Source organism: Ostreococcus lucimarinus, chromosome 10 (assembly GCF_000092065.1).
Source record: "Ostreococcus lucimarinus CCE9901 chromosome 10, complete sequence".
Lineage (NCBI taxonomy): Eukaryota > Viridiplantae > Chlorophyta > Mamiellophyceae > Mamiellales > Bathycoccaceae > Ostreococcus > Ostreococcus sp. 'lucimarinus'.
Window position 1 is genome coordinate 81525 of NC_009364.1, and position 18741 is coordinate 100265.

Here is an 18741-nt window from a genome sequence, read left to right on the forward strand (position 1 = left end):
CGACGGCTCGCGCGCGACGCGCGGGAAGGGCGCGCGAACGACCTCGAGCGCTGATTCGGCGCCCGCACCGCCGCGGGCGTCGCGAGACGCGTCATGAGACGCGGCCGGTGCGGCGCGGAGTGCCGCACATCGCCGCGCCGCGACGCGCATGCCGTGCGCGCACTGCGAGCGCATCGCGCGCGTCGCGGACGACGCGCTCCGCGACGCCGCGCGCGCGCTGCGAGCGACGACGCGCGAGCGCGACGCGCTGGCGCGAGAGCTCGCGCGCGCGCGCGAGACGGTGACGGAGACGCAGCGCGCGGCGAACGACGCGCTCGTCGCCGCGCTCGAGGCGGCGACGAGGCGCGGAGGCGCGGAGGCGTTCGCGCGCGATCGGGGGAGCGAGACGAAGGCGCGCGGCGTTCGGGCGGTGTTCGACGACGTCGGGCCGGTGCCGACGACGCCGACGGGACGCGACGGGCGACGGAACGAGTAGAGAGGGAACGGGCGTCGTCGATGCGATGCGTCGCGTCGGTAGCGTGTATTATTATTATTAGATTTATCGCGGTGCGCCGTCGGTGGACGTCGGCGCGTCGTCGTCGTCGTCGGCGGTCGGCGACGCGTCTTCGTCTTCGTCTTCGTCTTCGTCTTCGTCTCGCGCGCGCTCGGCGTCTTTGATTTTCGCGTCCGCCTCGTTCGATCGATTCGCGATTTTCACCACCTTGCGCGCGGGCACGACGGCTTCTATGGCTTCGCCCCAATCGCCGCGCTCGAGAAACGACGTCAAGACGTCCGCCGTTTGGTTCACGGTGAGCACGGGCGCGCCGCGCGTCTCGAGAAACTCGCCGATCGGCAACCGCGCGTGTTCGACGCCCAATTCCCGAGCCTTGCGCAGCGTCAGCCCTTTGTGTCGATTACGATCGATGAACCCACCGATGACGTACGTCTTCCCCGCCTCTATCTCGCGCAGTTCGCGCTCGCTATCGGCGGTGAGATACACGAGCGACTTCGCCGTCGTCTCGCTCTCCGCCGCCGTCTCCCTCAACGTCTTCCCCAACCGCACGACGTGCCAATTCTCCCACCCCGCGTTCATCCTTCCCATCTGTTCCTCGAACGCTTCGCTCATTCGCGTGAAGCTCATCTTAAACGGCGCCGTCGTCTTACAATTCCTCTCGTACGCCGCGCGCAACTGTTTCATCAAGCTCCCCCACCGCTCGCGTTCCATCGTCGTCGTCAGATCCTCGTCGCAATCGATCGTCAATCCGTACGCCGACGAGAGCTGCGCCCGTCGCCTTTCCTTCCTCTCCGCCGTCTCGCGTCGTCGCGCCTCGATCCTCGCGCCGCGCTCGACGAAAAACGCGTCCCGCGCCTCGCTCGACATCGCGTTCACTTTGGAGTGAAACGCCGCCTTGGTCGACGCCGCGACGTCGGCTTTGCGCCTCTTCGCCTCGGCGCGCTTCGCGAGCTTGGCGTCGCATCGTCGCTGTCGCTTGAGCCGCTTTTTCATCGCGCGCTTGCTCTCGGCGCGCCGGACGACGTCGCCATCGTCGCCGTCGTCGCGGGTCGCCATGACGCGCGCGCCGCGCTCTATCACCGTCGTTTTCGCTCTACATCCGTCGGCGGACGATAACCCTAAATCAGAAGGAGATTATTTGTTACACAAAATTGTTCACGACTACGACGCGAAGACATATAAATAGAGCGCTCAAGACTTGGTAAACGACCGTCCGCGCCCCGAAACGCGGCGTCACACGCGCGCGCGGGACCACTCGCGAGCGAACGAACGAACGAGCGACACGTTTCAAATTTCTTTTCTTCATGGCGTGCGATAAGTGCGGCGACGCGTGCGCGTGCGGCCCGGGTGCGTGCGCGTGCGCGAGCGCGCTGACGTGTCATGCGTGCGGGCACAAGAGTTGCGGCTGCGCGCGATGTAGATGCGCGTGCGATTCGTGCCAGTGCCAGACGAAGAAGTGATGATTGCGTCACTTTTTTCGTCGGCGCATTCCGCCGCGCGCGCTCGGGGCGCGAGTTCCGAGGGCGACCGCGGAGGATGCGACCGAGGGCGACCGCGGAGGATGCGACCGAGGGGAAGGATGAAAGTTACCGTGGCAACACTCAATAGCAGTGCTTTTCAATCAATCAATACACGATTTTCCACTGAAACAACTTTTTAATGAATAATACTAAACCCTAAACCCTAAACTAAGTAAGGCGTTAATGAATAATAAGGCGTCGCGCGCGTCTTTGTATGGGTCGGTCGGTCGGTGTCGCGTCGCGTCCTTCGCGCGTCCACGGCGTTCGCGACGCCGAAATCCGCGTCGCACGACGACGCGGATTTCGGCGATGCTGACGGTGGCGCGCGCGTGTCGACGGCGCGCCGCGCGCGCGGTCCGGCGCGGCGTCGCGGACGCGCGCGCGACGCGCGGGGCGTCGACGACGACGGATCGCGCGTGGGACACATCTTCATCATCTGCGTCGGCGTCGGCGCGGACGTCGACGGCGCGGACGACGAGGCGCGGACGGGCGACGGAGCGCCTGGCGTTCCGCGCGGAGACGAAACGATTGCTGGACATCGTGACGAACTCGCTGTACGAGGACAAGGAGGTGTATCTGCGAGAGCTGGTGTCGAACGCGAGCGACGCGCTGGAGAAGGCGCGACACGCGGCGCTGACGGAGACGCCGAACGAGGAGGAACTCGCGATAAAGATCGCGACGGATGAGGGCGAGGGGAAGGTGCTGGTGGTGTCGGATAACGGGGTCGGGATGACGCGGGAGGAGCTGATGGAGAATTTGGGGACGATCGCGCGGAGCGGGAGCAAGGCGTTTTTGGAGGGGTTGGACGCGGACGCGGACGCGGCGTCGAACATCATCGGGAAATTCGGCGTGGGGTTCTACGCGAGTTTCATGGTGAGCGATAAGGTGGAGGTGATCTCGAACGCGGGCGCGCGAGGGGATGGGAAGGCGTGGAAGTGGAGCTCGACCGGGGATGGAGAGTTTACGATTGAGGAGGCGACGGAGAGCGACGAGGCGCCGACGCGGGGGACGAAAATCGTGATGCACATCAAAAGCGACGATAAACACTTGACGTCCAAGTGGGGGGTGGAGACGGTGCTGAAAAAGTACAGCTCGTTCGTCGCGTTCCCGGTGCTGTTGAATGGGCACAAGATGAACGACGTCGGGGCGCTTTGGATGAAGGATGAAAAGGACATAACCGACGACGATTCCATCGCGTTTTACCGCTTTGTGAGCGGCGCGAGCGACATGCCGCCGTTTCGCATGTCGTTCAAAGCCGATGCGCCCATGACGATTCGAAGCTTGCTGTACTTTCCCGAAGAAAATCCCGAACGCGTCGCCGGATTCGGCGGGCAGACGAATTCGGGCGTGTCGCTGTACGCCAGGCGCGTGATGATTCAAGAGAAGACGGAAAAATTGCTCCCGGCGTTTTTGCGCTTTGTGCGCGGCGTGGTCGATTGCGAAGACATCCCGCTGAACATCTCGCGCGAGTCGCTTCAAGATTCCATGCTCGTCATGCGGCTCGGCCAAATAATCACAAAGCGCGTGCTCAAGTTTTTGGATGAAAAGGCGAAGAAGGAGCCGGAAAAGTACAACAAATGGTTCGCCAATCTCGGCTTCTTCTTGAAGGAGGGCGTGTGCTCGGAGTACGCGTACAAACTCGAACTCGCAGAGCTGTTGCGTTACGAATCGAGCTCGACGGAGACTGGAAAATTGACGTCTTTCCGCGAGTACGCCGCGCGCATGCCCGAGGGACAAGACAAAGTGTATTACATCGTCGCGCCGTCGCGGCTGCAAGCCGAAGCGTCGCCGTATTTGGAAGCGGCGAAGTCGCGGGGCTACGAAGTTTTGTTCTTGTACGCTCACATCGATGAGTTCGTGATGCAGCACTTAATGAGCGTCGCGGGCAAGCAATTGGTGAGCGTTGAAGCCGCAAATCTCGACGTCGACGGCGAAAAAGCCGACGGTGAAGAGTCAAAATCAAACGACGCCGCGGCGTTGGACGACGCCGCGGGCGCGGAACTTTGTAAGTGGTTCAGCGACGACGCTCTCGCGGGAAAGCTCAAGGAGGTGAAGCTGAGTAACAGATTGGTGAGCTCTCCCGCGCTCATCTCCGGACACGAGCCCGAAGCCATGAGACGGTACCGCATGGTTCAAACCATGGCGAGCGACGCGGCGGCGAGTAAAAAGCTCGCCGAGATGTCCAACGACTTCTCCATGATGACGCTCGAGTTGAATCCGAAACACGAAATGATCAAAAGGATCAACGCCGCGCGCACGAGCGAAGACGCCGGCACGCGAAGATTAGCCGCGCTGGTCGCCGAACAAATATTTGACAACGCGCGCGTCGCCGCGGGATCTTTAGACGATCCTCGAGCGATGCTCGGTCGTCTGAACGAAATTCTCGAAAAGACGCTTCCGGCGAAGGAGTAGACGCGTCGCACGTGCGAGAATCGTAGCGACCTAACAACACATTATTTAATCGATCACAACGATCCTTGACGCTATTCGCTCAAACGTCGCCGAAGCCTCGCGCGCGTCAGCAGAATTTCCACCGGTTGCCGCACTCGACACACGTCACGAATGTCGTCATAGGTTCATCCGCGGAGCGCGTCTGCAGTTGATAATACGTGCACTTGCGCTGTTTGCACTTGCCGCACTTGAACGCGTCCGTGCTGGCTTCTTGTTGTTGCCCGCGCACGGCTTCCCACTCCGCCAACTCGCGAATGCGCTCGTTCGCGTTCCGTCGCTCGTTCGAACCCAACTCTTCGGGAGACAAATCGATCAACACCCCCGCACTAATCTCACCGGTCGCTAAGTTGGTGCGCAGATCCGGATTCTTCGCATCCTTGAGATTGAAGGCCAACTGCCGCACTTTCGCCTTGTAATCCTTGCCGCCGCTCGGCCACTTCGCCGTCATCGAGTTCTCAATCTGATCCACGATCGACGCCAACTTTTTCGCATCCACGCTCTCAATCTTACCATCCGTCACGCACAGCGCCAACGCGTCGGCGAATATTTCCCGCGTTCGATCCCTCGCCGCGTCGTTCACGCGCGTCAACCGCTTCTTCACATCCGCCCTCGCCTCGACCAACGCCGCGTCCTCCTCCTCCCCCCCACCGCGCTCTTTCGCCGCCGTCTCGACCTCGCGCTTCACCTCCTTCGTTTTCTCGCTCTTCCCGCTCGTCTGTTCGACGATCATCGCCGTCCATCTCGCCTTGACCGCCGCCGCCGCGTCCCGCACGCCCTCCGCCTCGTGTCGCTTTCGCAGCTGATTCACAATCTTCCCGCACGCCGCGAACCGCGCGTCCAGGAGCGTCTCCCTCGGCAGCGCTTCCTTCGACAGCGTCAACACCCGTCGCAGCGCGTCCACCGCTCGGCCGCTCTCCCCCGCCTTCGCGTCTCGCGCCGCTCGACACAGCGTCGCGATCGTCTCGAGCGAACCCTCCCGCGCGTCTTCGTCCGCCGTCCGCGCGTCGCTCGCGCCTTCTTCGCCGCCGTCGACCGCCATGTCGACGCCGGTCGTTCGCACGCGCGCGCGACTCCGCGCGAGCGCCGCGACGCGCGACGGATCGCGACGCGACGCGTCGATGAGTGACGACGCCGCCGCGATCGGGGGAACGACCGCCGTCGTTTCGACGCGGCGTCGCCGCAGAGCGCGACGCCGCGCCGCGCGCGACCGCCGTCTCGCCGCTCGAGCGCTCGGAAACGGTCAAACGTAAAATCCTTCGCGCGTCGACGCGCTCGAGCGGCGCGACGCGCGCGACGAGACGCGTCGAATCGCGCGAAAAGACGAAAGACGACGGTTGGTGTCGCGGCGCCGACGATGGCGCCGCGACGCGCCGCGCGGCGACCGGCGACGACGGCGGCGACGACGATGACGCTGGTCGTGATCACCGGACCGTGCGCGGGACGAGAGTTCGAGCTGCGTCGCGACGGCGAGAGCGCGATCGGGCGAACGAAGCGAGGGAACGCGGTGTGGATCAAGGGCGACGGCGCGGTGTCGCAGTCGCACGCGACGTGCCGGTGGTGCGCGAAACGCGAGGCGTGGACGATCTCGGACGCGGGGTCGTCGAATGGGACGGAAGTGGACGGGAAGGACGTGGAGGAGGGAGGCGAGGGGGCGACGCTGAGGGATGGGAGCGTGATTAAATTGGGGACGGAGACGACGGTGGTGTGCCGAACGCGAGCGGCGGACGAGAGGGGCGAGGCTGGAACGGTGGGTGAGGAGGAAGATGAGGAAAACGGAAATCGTGAAAACGCAGTCGTGGTGAACGAGGGAGGTCGAGGCGCGGTCGGCGACGGCGGAAAGGCGTCGGCGGCGAAGACGAAGAGCGGCAAGCGAGACGCGTACGCGTTCGATTTGGACGAACCGAAATCGGTGACGAAAGTCGCCGCGGCGCGGAAACGCGCCAAGGCGACGACCGTGACCGCGAAACAAGCGCACGAGTCGACGACTGCGGCGAGCGAAACCGCGGAGGTTGCGACGAAGGCTGAGTCCCGAGCCGCCGCCGAAGTCGGCTTCGACGTTCCCACCGTGCACGAGTACGCCACCGCGCAGCTCGAGCGCCTGCAAGCCGTCATTCGCGCCGACGCGCGCGCCAGCGTCGAAGCCTTTCGCGCCGACGCGCGCGGATTGCTCGCAGACCTTCTCCAGGACATCAAAGCGTAGCGCGCGCGTCCGCGCCAATCGGCGCCGAGCCAGCTGGCGACATTCGCGCCGCGCGCGCCGTCGTCCATCACCCGACGCCGCATGTAACACCGCACCCATTCAATTCGCACGAAACACTCTCGATTTAATATTTTCTAAACCACCAGAGCGCATCTCGCGCCTCGTCGACCGCGCGCGTCGCGCATCCGCGTCGCGCGCTCGGCGACGTCGTCCGCGGCGCGCGCCGAACGACTGCGACACTTCGCGGCGCGGCGCCGCCGCGCGCGATGTCGAGCCTCGTCCGCGCGCTGTCGCGACGCGTCAGTCGCGCGGCGCGCGAGGCCGCGGACGCCCCCGAAGACGCGCCCGCGCCCTCGGCGCCGCCGTTGAGCGCCGAAAGCGCCGACTCGGCGAACGACCACCTGACACCGTCGCCCGCGCAAGAAATGACGAAAACCGCCGCCGCCGACGGCGACGCGGCGTCGAGCGACGCGGAAGAGACCGCGCTCGACGCCGGCGAGGTTATTCTCGAGCGAGACGACGCCAGGGTGCCGGTGCTGCTGAAGCAAACGTCGTCGACGCTGCTGCCTCGCGACGAGGCGAAGAGGCTCGAACGAATGTTGTCGACGGATGTGCGGGACATGATGGCGAAGGAGGTGTGGGCGTGTCGACCGTCGACGTTCATCAGACTCACGATGCGGGCGCCGGTGCTGATGATGATTTTGTCGATTATTTTTTGGGTGGCGGCGGGCGCGTACGCGCTGGTGCGGAAACCGCCAAAGGTGGAGACGGATGTCGCGGGATTTAGCATTCGCGATCATCCCACGGCGAGGCTTAAGGATGCGATTTGGAGCGCGGAGAGTGAGTCGGAGTTTAATTGGGACGCCATGTTGACCGCGGGTGGGTCGGCGAGCGTGGGGACGATTCCGTACGTGACGAGTTGGCTCGATTCGGGTGGATATTTGACGTCGCCTTCGGCGGTGCGAAAGATGCGTCGATTGCAATCGTACGTCGCGACAGAAAGACCGAGCTCATATAGTTCGTTTCAGCTCGTTTACACGTCCACGCGTGGGGAGAATGTGTTACGCGAGGAGGTGATGAAATTCGCGTTGGATTTGGAGGGCAAAATTACGCGACTCCCGGGCTACGCAGAGACGATGTGCTTGCAGATCGCAGACACGGAGTATTTAGGCTCGAACGGATGCACGCCGCCAAATTCCATAGCACCTTTATTCTTCGCGACGACGGTGAGCGGGACTTACTACAGAAATACCGTCGATGTCACCATGAGTTTGGCGTCGAGGGGGTTGTATGTCTACGTCGACAAGGATTTCGACGCCGCGAACGGCACCGCGTCGTCGTTTAGAACGAGCTTTCCAATCGGTCAGCCTAGTAAGGCAGTGTGGAAAAAGTGGATGAAGAGCACTCTAGTTCCGTTTTTACGAGCAAACACGAGAGATGAGGCAAAAGGCATTCGATGTCTCTATGGGGGCAAAGAAATCACCCAGTATGAAGCCGATTTGGCAATCTTGCACGACGCGAAACTCATCATTGCCGGCTTGTCGCTCGTGGTCGTGTACACATACTTTCACACCGGCTCTGTTTTCATCACGTTTGCGGGAATATTTGAAATTATTCTATCTTTTCCCGTCGCGTACGCGTTTTACGCATACGTTTTGAAGTTGGAGTCGATTAGCGTGATGCAGTTTTTGGCGATTTTCATCATACTCGGCATCGGCGTCGACGACGTCTTTGTATTTTACGATTCTTTCGAGGATGCTTCGCGCGCCGTGGGGATACGCGGTGACACCCTCGAAGCACGATTAAATTATGCTTATGATCACGCTGGAAGAGCGATGCTGGTGACTTCGATGACTTCAGGCGCGGCATTCGCCGCAAACCTCGCCTCCGCCATTCCGGCGGTGCAAATATTTGGTGTCTTTATCGCTGTGATGGTTTTGGTAAATTACTTCCTCGTCATCACCTGGTTTCCCGCATGTTTGTGCGCGTACGAGCGATACTGGCGAGTTTCCAAAGATTTCAACTATTGTGGCCTCGGAGGCTTGCGTACGAAGCACCTCCCTTCCGCTGAAATGGATGCTCGCGCGGCGCAACGCGCCGAATCTTGTTTGAGCTGCATCAAGCGTGTCGCTTGCTTTGGTCAAAAGTTGAACCAATATCAAAACGTCATGGCAGCGCAAAAGAAGAAACGTTCGATCTTTACATGGAGAACTTACGGTGCATACTTGGATGTTTTCAAGTACATCTTGCTCGTCATTTGCCTCGGATCGATGGCAGTGACTGGATATTTCTCAACCAAGACGGAGGCGAGCGGGCAACCGCCAGAGCTGTTTCCGGCAGACTCGAATCAGCAAATGTTCATCAAGTGGACGGAATCGCAATTCGAGAGCGATAAATTCGCCTGCACGAGCTTTGCGCACTGTCAGCAACAGGCTGGGACTGTGCTACAGCAAAACGGTGTGACGCTGTCGCCGCCGCCACCGTCGCCGTCTCCTCCTCCTCCTCCCAGGTCGCAAGTCGGAACCATCACTTCTCCAGAGATTGATCAATTAGCAGACGTAGTATTCAATACTTTCGACAGCGACGCGAATGGTTGGCTGGACACGACGGAGTATGACTCTTTCGCAGCGGCGGTAACGACGACGACGAGCCTACCACCCGCGAACACCGTGATGAGCGCGTACGGCACGCCGCAAGGTGTCACAAAACCGGGATTTGTTCTCGCCCTGGATACAGCTGCTGGCGTAAACGACGCACCGGTACTAGATGCGTATTCGCTCCTCGTCTTAGGCACAGCAAGATCGAGCCCTCCTCCACCAAGTCCACCGCCGTCACCCCCGCCTTCGCCGCCGTCACCGCCGCCACCCCCGCCTTCGCCGCCGTCACCGCCGCCGCCGCCGTCACCGCCGCCACCCCCGCCTTCGCCGCCGTCACCGCCGCCGCCGCCGTCGCCGCCACCGAGTTCCAATCCATCATCGTCGCCGCCGCCGTCGCCGCCGCCGCCGCCGTCACCGCCGCCGCCGCCGTCACCGCCGCCGTCACCGCCGCCGTCGCCGCCGCCGCCGCCGTCACCGCCACCGTCGCCACCGCCGCCGGAGGCGCTCCAAGCTGCCGAGCGCGTCGCGGGGACGAATTACGAAAAGGCGCAACTCGTGTGGGGCATCGAAGATATTCAAGACGATTCTGCGCCATATGCTCCGCGAGAGGTTGACGCTAATCCGGTGGTCAACCCCGCGTTTAACATCGGCGACCCCACGACTCAAGTCCGCATGTTGAAGTTCTGCGAAGCGTTGCAAAACAGAACGGACCTCGCGAGTTCGTTTAAGGAGTGCCCGATGCAGATTCTCAAAAACGTTGGAACGACGCTTTCATACCCTTGGCCGATGAGCTCGGCGCAAATCTTAAGTGTCATCACGTCCATCGCGACGCAGAATCCCGGGTACAGAAAAATCTACGGCTTACAGACGGTGACGTCGGGCGGCGCCTCCACCCAACGCGTCGCTTGGGTCAAGGCGAACTTCTTGTCGGGGATTCCATTTCGAATGTCGGCGACGAAGCTTGAACAAGAATATTTCAAGTTTCTCGATTTCATCGCCGAGTTTGAAGCAACAACGTTTCAGTACTCCGCGACGAATGCGAACGGGTCGGTGACGCTCCATTCCGCCCCTCCCACGGCGTCGGCGACAGTGAGAGTGACCTCCGAGTGTTGGGTGCGCATGGCAACGGAGCTGCAAGCCATTCGAGGCACGGTGAGCTCGATCGCAGTGTCCCTCGCGTTTGCCGTTTTCGCCACGCTCATTTTCACCGGCGACGTCTTTGTGGCTCTCATGGCGCTGCTGAGCATGCTCGCCATCATCCTCGCCGTCATCGCGATTCTAGTCGCGCTCAAGGTGAAGTTTGGCATCGTCGAAGCGATTTCGCTCACAATTCTCGTCGGCATCTCTGTCGACTTCAGCTTGCACTTGGCCGAGTCGTTCACGCGCTCACACTTCACGAGTCGCGGCTTGCGCGGCGTCGACGCGGTCTCGCGCGTCGGTTATCCGATTTTCTCCGCCGCGATGACGACCATGTCCGCCGTCATACCGATGCTTTGGTGTCAAGTCCAAGTTCTCGTGCGCTTCGGACAAATCATTCCTCTGTGCATCGTGATGTCGTTGGTGTACGGCGTACACTTCTTCCTCCCGATGCTCATGTCGTTCGGGCCCAACGTTCCCGGCGGCGGCGCCGGAAAATGGTTGTGCCACATGGGAAAGCTTCCCGGCTTGCTCTTCAGCACGCAAACTCGCCGCATGATTTTCCTCGTCGCCTCCGGCATGATCTTCGGCTTTTTGCTCCCCGCCACGCGCGCGCTCCTGTACGAGGACGGCGGCTCCGCCTTCGCCGTCGTCGCCGGCGGCTTCGCCTTCCTCTCCGCCGTCGCCGTCTTCGTCGAGCGACGATGTCATCTCCGCGCCGTCGCCGCCGCCGACCCCTCCGCGCGGTCCCACGTCGCTCGCGCCGCTCGACTCGCCGCCGCTCGACTCGCCGTCCCCGCCCCGCGTCCGCGTCCCGTCGACGCGCGACCTTCGCCTTTGCCCTCGCGCGCGTGAAAACACTTCAGACTTTTTTTCCCGCCAAAAAGCGAGTCGACGTCATGGCGAACGCGTCGCGCGTCATCGCGTCACTCTCCCGCGCGTGTCATCGCGCTTCGCGCGCCGCGACCGACGCGCGCGACGCGCCTCGGACGCTCGCGTCGACGACGCCCGCCCCTTCGCGCGTCGCGATCGCGCGTCGAATCGCACGCGCGATCGATTCGAATCGATTGTTTAAACAATCTTATCGCGTCGCGTCGCGATCGCGATCGCGCGGCGCGACGCGATGTCGAGCGCGCGCGCGACGACGCGCGCGACGATCGCGTCGAGGTCGGTGACGGCGAGGCGCGCGCTCGGCGCGAGGGCGGCGCGAAAGACGACGCGGCGACGCGCGAAGGGCGACGAGGCGACGACGGCGGAGACAGCGCTGGCGGCGACGAATCCGACGGATAAAAAGTACGTCGCGTTGAACGGGGTGAAACTGGTCGTGGACTTTGAGATGCACTACGAGACGAAGTTTGGGGAGACGGTGTGCGTGCTGGGGAGCCACGAGGCGATGGGGGCGTGGGAATTGGAGCGGGCGACGGCGCTGGAGTGGCACGAGGGGTCGGTTTGGAAGCTGAGCGTGGAGTTGCCGGCGGGGGGGGTGTTCTTTTACAAGTACATCGTCAAGGGCGCGAACGGTGAGGTGTTGCGGTGGCAAGACGGAAGTAACTCCATGCTCGTGCTTCCGGAGAGCTGGAACGTGCCGAACGGATCGCACTACCTCGTCGAGGATAACTTTGCGGGCGTGCCGAACGAAACGACGGAGATTTCCGAACACTTGCTCGCGGGTAAGCTCGTGGACGCGCAAGGCGAAAAGACGCAATTGTTGCAACAACTCGAGGTGCAAAAGACGATGACGCAAACCGCGCTCGAAGAACTTTTGCTCGCGCGCGAAGATCTCGCCAGAGCGCAATCAAAGTTGTTGTCGGCGTCTTCCGAAACCGCCGCCTACGACGTCAACAATGGCAACCAAAACGGATTCTCCCGCTAATTGCGCGCCGCGAGGCGCCGCAACCGTCGATACTTTCAAGCAACGCGATAAACTGTATTTCAACGAAGTAATATCCAAGTCAAGCAGAATCATTTCAACATTAAACGTTTCTTTCTTCTAACGCATTCGCCTCGAGCGCGCGGCGCGTCATCGAGCGTCTAGCTTTTCACGAATCGCGCGCACGACCTCTTCCGCATTCGCCTTCGCGGACACTTTCCCAGCATCGATTGTATCCGGAATTGGGGCGGGAAACGGCGGAAGGAAACTCAAACCGGCTAAATTTTGTGCCCACTTGTACGGCTTGGCGTTGGATGGCGCGCACGAAGCGTCAAACGTAAAATTGGGTGCCACCACGGCGACGGCGTGATTCGGCATCTCAGACCCGTCGTCATCTGGAAACAATTCTCCGAGAAATTTCTCATCTTCCGGTTTCGATGACACGACGACGACGTGTAATTTCGTGAGATAGGTGAAGAAAACTTTCGTAGCACCAAAGCCGACCTCGACTCGGAGTGGATGTTCCTCATATAACGACGACGACGCACTCGCCGCTTGCCGCCCGCCCCTCGCTTTCCGCTTTTTGCTTCTACGATTATTCTCAGCACCTTCGTCCACGAGTTCGCCCTCCTCTTCGCTTGCCTTTTTCTGCTTGAAATTTTGCGCGTCGTCGATTCTCCCCACCAGTTCGACTTTGATTTCCTCTTCGTTCTGCTGCAAGTGCTTCAACTGCGCGTACAGCACGTGCAACGGCACTGGAAGTAGTCCGATCCGCGCGTCGAGATCTTCCGTGCTCGCGTACGCGAGATCAAACATTCGCCTCAACGGTTCGGCAGATTTGCGCACATTCGTCATCGTCGCCTCTAAACTCCCCCCCAACAGCTTCTTCTTCTCCGCTACCTGTTGTTGTAACGCCGCTAACTCCGCTTTCAACGCGTTTTGTTCCTCTACCATCTCCCTCCGCACGATGAGCTCGTGCGCTAACCGTCGCGTCATCAGTTCGTATTCGTCCCGCGGCTTCTTCGTCGGCAAACCGCGTCTCTTGGCGTCCGCCTCGTACTCCTTCAATTCCATCAACTCGATCCCTCCCGCGCTCACTCCCCCACCACTTCCCTCTGCATCCGCGTGTCGCTTCAGCGCGCTCTCTCGCCACGCTGTCTCGTACGCCACCGTCGCCGCGCGCACTCGCGCCGGGTCCGTTTCCTTGTCCCGCCGCCGCGTCCCCGCCTTGAGGTATTCCAGTCCCATCAACGCTCGCCTCTGCGCCGTTCGCACGCTCGCGAGCGTCTTCATGCACGTCTCTACGGTAGGTTTACGCGCATCGCTCGTCTTCGTTCCCTCTTCGACGAGCTGCGCGACGTTTTCGCGCAATTCTTGCGTGAGCTCTTGAATCAGCTCAAACTGTGCTTCGGTGCTCTCGGGCGTCGCATCCTCGGCGTTGGGCGCGGGCGAGGGCGCGCCGACGCGCGAAGGGACGTCGAGAGACGTCGTCGTGCGATGGGCGGCGACGGGGGAGGTTGGTTCGCTCGGTGCGCTCGCGGCGCGCTTGCGCGGCGGCATCGCGCTTCGCGAAGTGCGGGCGGCGCGCGCGGCGAATGTTGGTTTGACCGAGATTGGTCGATTCGTAATGATAATGATACACGTCTACGTCGAATGCAACTAGTCTTGATCTTCGTCGTCGTAATTATCGTCGCCGTCGTCGTCGTCGAGCGCGCGCGCGCGTAAGTCTTCGGTCTCCATGCGACTGCGCCGGCGCGATACGCGACGATGGGACTTGGTCTCGAGCTTGGCCTCGGTGCGCGTCGCGTCCTTGCCCGCCGCGGATTTAGTTTTCGTTCGCGATTCTCGACCGGACGCCATGCGTTCGGTGTCGGCGATCTGCTTGACCTCTTCGAACAGGTCGTAGTATAAATCGTAGCGACGCTCTTCCCAGCACTCGTCGACGACGACGCATCCGGGCTCGTGACGATGGGTGCAGTCGGAAAACTGGCATCGCGCGTCAGAGCTCGCGAGGGCGTCGCGAATCTCGGGAAAACACATCGCGAGCTTGTCGGTGTCAAAGCCTTCGAGGGAAGGGTAGCCGAACCCTGGTGTGTCCGCGAGGAAACCACCGACGTCGAGTCGAAGCAAGCTGACGTGCCGCGTCGTGTGTTTACCTCGACCGCTTCGCGTGCCCACGCCCTTGACGGATTGTAAATCTAAGTTTGACAGATCACTGCGCCACTTTTCATCCTCGATCGAGCGGCTTCCACGCTTGATGCCCCCGCCTCCACCGCCTTCTATGTCCATGTCGGTGATATATTTAGCATCCGGCGAGTCGCCGTCGCCTCGCTCCGAAGATGCCGATGAGGATTCCACGCTCTCGAGCGCACCGGCTAAAGCGCTACCGAAGCGAAATCTATTGATGAGCGAGCTTTTACCCACACCACTGGGGCCCGCCAAGACGGTGGTCTTGCCTCGCAGCGCCTCCTCGAGCTCCTCCACGCCTTGACCCGTGGCGACGGAGATGACCTTGGCGTCGTATCCCCAACTCTCTAACCGCGCGCGCCAATCCGCGACTTCGACTTCGCTCAACAATTCGCATTTATTCAATACCAAAGTAAACGGCACCTTGGTCGCCTCCATGCTCACTAAGAACCGCGTCAATTGTTTCACCTCGAGAGGCGGCTGCTCGAGCGCGAAGACCAAAAGCGCCTGGTCAACGTTCGCAATCGGCGGTTCAACGAGTTCACTTCGCCGCCCAACGACGTCATCAATCATACCCCGACTTTGCACCCAATCTACACCGCTCAGCACGACCTCGTCACCAACGAGCACACGCTTTTTAATCTTCTTCAACAGCGCTCGAGCGACGCACAACAGCTCCGTCGTTCGATCCTCCTCGGCTAGCATCGCCTCCAATCGCTCCACGTCTTCCCTCGCCCCCGCTTCGCTCGCCCGCATTTTCGCCTCTTCGAGCTGTCGCTTCCTATCTTCATCGTGCGCACCGACGACGACGTCACCATCGACGACGACGCGCAGAAAGTTGGCTTGCGCCGTCACCACCGTCCCCGTCAGCGGCGTCCCGTCCGCGTCTCCGGCGCTCGACGCCGTCGTCAGCGCGCGCGCGCCGTGCGCAGCGTGTCTCACGAATGCACTCGCCGTCCGCGCCGTCCGCACGCGCGCGCGCATCGCTCGCGCGAGCCGCACCGACGCCATTTCGCTCGCGAAGCGCCGCATGCTCGACTCACTTTTAGAGCGACGTCGACGCGGCTGGCGTCGCCGCACGCGCGAAATCGCGCGTCACACGACGCGCACGCGCGACGCGAACACCCGCGCGTCGTTCGAAGCGGCCTCCCTCGACGGTGATGGTCGACGCGCGCGGAGGAGTGCGGTGCGGGTCGCGCGTCGACGAACGCGCGTCGGCGGGCGGCGAGCGGCGCGAACCGTCCCGCGCGGAGGCGAAGCGATGCGCGACGCGACGCGCGAAATGTACTGATGATCGTTGTTAAACGCTACTATTCTTCTTCTCAACTCAGCTTTAAATGTAATTTAATGTGGTGGGTTCGTGAATAATGCGAGCGAGCGTCTCGACTCGCGCCGCCGCGCGCCTCTGGAGTCTTCGCTTATTTAAAATCCGTTCTTTTTTTGGAACTTTTGGATCGCGTCGAGCGCCATCAGAGTGAGCATGGCGTGCGGAGCGATTCGAACGTAATACGTCGGGAAACCGGTGTAAAACTTGAGCGGACCGCCGCTCGCCATGGTTTTCCCGCAGCAGTCCATGAAGCCTTTGAACGGCATCGTGCCATCCGGGTTCGGCTTTTGCTTTTGCAATTGCGTCTTGACGTAATCGAACGGCAAAGAGAAGAAGGAGGCGAAGAAACCGGCGATAGAGGCCGCGCCGAGCGTGGCCGGGAAACCGGTGATCTGGTTCGCCGCCATCATTTCCTTGGCTTGGTCGTTCGACGCGAGCATGCCCATGTTCAACGCCATCGCGCGAATGCTCGTCGTCCCGGCGCCGGTGAATAATCCGCCGACACCATCCTTCTTCACGATGTCCACCAAAGCGTGCGCGACGCCTTTATAGTTGCGACGCTGATCCGGCGGCAACGTACCGTCCGCTTGCATGCGAATGAGCGACAAATCCGCCGGCGAACCGACGATGGCGCCCAAACCGCCCGCCGCCAGCCCCGCGCCCGCCTTTTGCGCCAGCGACAAGTTCTCACCCTTATTCGATTCCTTCAGCGCGTTGACGAATTGCGAGTGCAACCCCAATCGCGCCGTCGTGTACGTCGCCTGTCTCAGCAAGCCCGCGGACAATCCGGTGTACAGCGCGCCGAAGCCTTCGTTCTTCACGATCGCCGCCGCCGTCCCGATCGGTCCCCCCGTCGACCCGAGTTGCAATCGAACCTTGATGACTGTCGTCCCACCGCGTCGCTCGCCTCTCCGTCAGTCTTTCCCGCGTCCCTCTCGCGCCGCGCCGCGTCTCGTCCTTCGTTTTCCATCGTCTTCTCGCGCCCATCGTCATCATCAATCATCATCGCGCGTCGTCCCATCGCCAGGTCTTCGTCGCGCGCGTCGCGTCGCCGACGCACTGTCTAACGGCTGAATCACGCACGTGGCGCCCATGCCGGACAAACCACCGTTCATGTACGGCTTCACCGCGCGCCACACCGCGTTATCCGACATCGTCGTCGTCGTCGCGTCGCGCGATGGCGTCGTCGCCGCCTCAGCGCGCGACTCGTGGCTGGCAGACAGAGTAGGGTTTAGGGTTGATCTCGACGGGTCGTGACTCGCGCGGGGGGGTCGGTGTTCCAAACTGAGACTAAAAGAGACACACGGACACAGACGCGCGACGCGAGGGATCGCGCGCGCGCGACGCGCGGCGGTCACGCGCGGACGCGCGCGGATCGAGACGCGCGCCGACGGACGCGCGCGATGGTGCTGAATGACCTCGGGAATAAAATCGCGAGCGCGCTGCGATCGCTGAACGCGCACGTCGTCGTGGATGAGGAATTACTCGACGCGTGCCTGAAGGACATCACGAACGCGCTGCTCGCGAGCGACGTCGCGGTGCCGCTCGTGGTGCGAATGAAGAAGAACATCGTGCGAGAGGTGGATTTGGATAACATGGCGAGCGGGATGAACGCGAAAAAGGTGCTGGAGCGGGCGGTGTTCAAGGAGCTGACGGCGCTGCTGAACGGGGGCGGGGACGCGAGCGGGACGAAGACGAGCGGGACGAAGACGAGCGGGACGTGGACGCCGAAGAAAGGGAAACGGAACGTGGTGATGTTCGTCGGATTGCAGGGGGCGGGGAAGACGACGACGTGCACGAAGTTTGCGCATTATTACGCGAAGAAGGGGTTTAAACCATCGTTGGTGTGCGCGGATACGTTTCGAGCGGGGGCGTTTGACCAGTTAAAACAAAACGCGACCAAGGCGAAGATTCCGTTTTACGGGAGCTACACCGAGAGCGATCCGGCGACGATCGCGGCGGCTGGGGTGAAGCGGTTTGAAGAGGAAAAATCGGACCTCATCATCGTCGATACGTCGGGGAGACATAAACAAGAAGAGGCGTTGTTCGAGGAGATGCGAGAAATCGCGAGCGTCACGGAACCGACGATGACGATTTTCGTGATGGATAGTTCCATAGGTCAGTCAGCGTCGGATCAAGCGAAAGCGTTCGCGAGCACGGTTGACGTCGGTGGAGTGATTATGACCAAACTTGACGGTCACGCCAAGGGCGGGGGCGCGATCTCGGCGGTGAGCGAAACCAAGGCGCCGATTTTATTCATCGGTACTGGAGAACACATCGGCGAGCTCGAAGCGTTCGAGACGACGTCTTTCGTCAGTAAATTGTTAGGAATGGGAGATATCAAAGGTTTAGTCGAAAAGATGAACGAAATCGTCCCCGAAGAGAGCGCGGAGAAGCTTATGGAGGCGTTCGGGAGCGGCACGTTTACGATGCGCCTTCTTTACGAACAGTTTCAAAACTTGCAAAACATGGGTCCCATTTCGTCCATCATGAGCATGGTGCCCGGAATGGCGGACATGATTCCCAAGGGCGGCGAAGAGCAAGGCACGAAGCGCATGAAGTCGATGATGGTGTTGATGGATTCGATGACGGATGCCGAGCTCGACGCCCCCAACGCTTCCAAAATTTTCAACGTCAAGCGCATGGAGCGCGTCTGTCGCGGCGCTGGTCGCTTACCGTCAGAGATGATCACCCTGCTCGAAGAACATAAACGTTTGGGTAAGATGATGGGCAAGATGAAAGGCATCAAAATGCCCGGCGCCGGCGGCGCGCGCGGACGAGGCAACCCCCAAGCGATGCAACAACAAATGTCCCAAATGGCCAACGCGCTTCCGCCCGACATGCTTCGCATGATGGGTGGACAGCAAGGCATGATGAACATGATGAAACAATTCGAGGGCATGGATCCGAAGGCGATGCAGGGCATGATGAAAGGAATGATGTAATCCGATTGACAATT

The 18741-nt window shown here is 61.3% G+C and overlaps 10 protein-coding genes across 10 annotated transcripts; 5 read left to right on the plus strand and 5 right to left on the minus strand.

Moving 5' to 3' along the window:
- Positions 1 to 538: 538 nt before the first annotated feature.
- OSTLU_26008 (predicted protein) lies at positions 539 to 1486 on the minus strand (the record flags this gene model as incomplete). Its single annotated transcript, XM_001420034.1, has 1 exon — positions 539 to 1486. One exon carries the CDS (start codon positions 1484 to 1486, stop codon positions 539 to 541), a length of 948 nt encoding a protein of 315 aa, XP_001420071.1.
- Positions 1487 to 1797: 311 nt separating this feature from the next.
- OSTLU_26009 (predicted protein) lies at positions 1798 to 1953 on the plus strand (the record flags this gene model as incomplete). Its single annotated transcript, XM_001419859.1, has 1 exon — positions 1798 to 1953. One exon carries the CDS (start codon positions 1798 to 1800, stop codon positions 1951 to 1953), a length of 156 nt encoding a protein of 51 aa, XP_001419896.1.
- A 369-nt stretch (positions 1954 to 2322) lies between these two features.
- Positions 2323 to 4425, plus strand: HSP90D (TRAP1, Heat Shock Protein 90; the record flags this gene model as incomplete). The annotated part of the gene is made up of 1 exon (XM_001419860.1): positions 2323 to 4425. The coding sequence occupies one exon, from the start codon at positions 2323 to 2325 to the stop codon at positions 4423 to 4425; it is 2103 nt and encodes a 700-aa protein (XP_001419897.1).
- A 106-nt stretch (positions 4426 to 4531) lies between these two features.
- Positions 4532 to 5053, minus strand: OSTLU_5818 (predicted protein; the record flags this gene model as incomplete). Its single annotated transcript, XM_001420035.2, has 1 exon — positions 4532 to 5053. A coding segment is annotated over one exon (522 nt), but the record flags the coding sequence as incomplete, so codon positions are not given.
- An 816-nt stretch (positions 5054 to 5869) lies between these two features.
- Positions 5870 to 6664, plus strand: OSTLU_26012 (predicted protein; the record flags this gene model as incomplete). The annotated part of the gene is made up of 1 exon (XM_001419861.1): positions 5870 to 6664. One exon carries the CDS (start codon positions 5870 to 5872, stop codon positions 6662 to 6664), a length of 795 nt encoding a protein of 264 aa, XP_001419898.1.
- A 4281-nt stretch (positions 6665 to 10945) lies between these two features.
- Positions 10946 to 12271, plus strand: OSTLU_26014 (predicted protein; the record flags this gene model as incomplete). Its single annotated transcript, XM_001419862.1, has 1 exon — positions 10946 to 12271. The coding sequence occupies exon 1, from the start codon at positions 11522 to 11524 to the stop codon at positions 12269 to 12271; it is 750 nt and encodes a 249-aa protein (XP_001419899.1). The 5' UTR covers positions 10946 to 11521.
- Positions 12272 to 12418: 147 nt separating this feature from the next.
- On the minus strand, positions 12419 to 13828 carry OSTLU_16977 (predicted protein; the record flags this gene model as incomplete). Its single annotated transcript, XM_001420036.1, has 1 exon — positions 12419 to 13828. One exon carries the CDS (start codon positions 13826 to 13828, stop codon positions 12419 to 12421), a length of 1410 nt encoding a protein of 469 aa, XP_001420073.1.
- Positions 13829 to 13927: 99 nt separating this feature from the next.
- On the minus strand, positions 13928 to 15160 carry OSTLU_16978 (predicted protein; the record flags this gene model as incomplete). Its single annotated transcript, XM_001420037.1, has 2 exons — positions 13928 to 14466; positions 14641 to 15160. The coding sequence occupies 2 exons, from the start codon at positions 15158 to 15160 to the stop codon at positions 13928 to 13930; spliced, it is 1059 nt and encodes a 352-aa protein (XP_001420074.1).
- Positions 15161 to 15731: 571 nt separating this feature from the next.
- OSTLU_25107 (MC family transporter: dicarboxylate/tricarboxylate) lies at positions 15732 to 16937 on the minus strand. The gene is made up of 2 exons (XM_001420038.1): positions 16843 to 16937; positions 15732 to 16665 (listed from the first exon to the last, which is right to left on the minus strand). Exons 1-2 carry the CDS (start codon positions 16934 to 16936, stop codon positions 15878 to 15880), a joined length of 882 nt encoding a protein of 293 aa, XP_001420075.1. The 5' UTR covers position 16937; the 3' UTR covers positions 15732 to 15877.
- A 207-nt stretch (positions 16938 to 17144) lies between these two features.
- On the plus strand, positions 17145 to 18727 carry OSTLU_26018 (IISP family transporter: Signal recognition particle 54 kDa protein (SRP54); the record flags this gene model as incomplete). The annotated part of the gene is made up of 1 exon (XM_001419863.1): positions 17145 to 18727. Exon 1 carries the CDS (start codon positions 17186 to 17188, stop codon positions 18725 to 18727), a length of 1542 nt encoding a protein of 513 aa, XP_001419900.1. The 5' UTR covers positions 17145 to 17185.
- Between the last annotated feature and the right edge of the window lie 14 nt (positions 18728 to 18741).

Bases quoted from the DNA above. Each gene is read 5' to 3' on its own strand.
- OSTLU_25107 (XM_001420038.1), bottom strand. From the start codon at position 16,936: ATGTCGGATAACGCGGTGTGGCGCGCGGTGAAGCCGTACATGAACGGT. The intron at 16,666-16,842 runs GTGCGTCGGCGA...GTGGGACGACAG, and splicing joins CGTGATTCAGCCGTTAGACA to TCATCAAGGTTCGATTGCAA.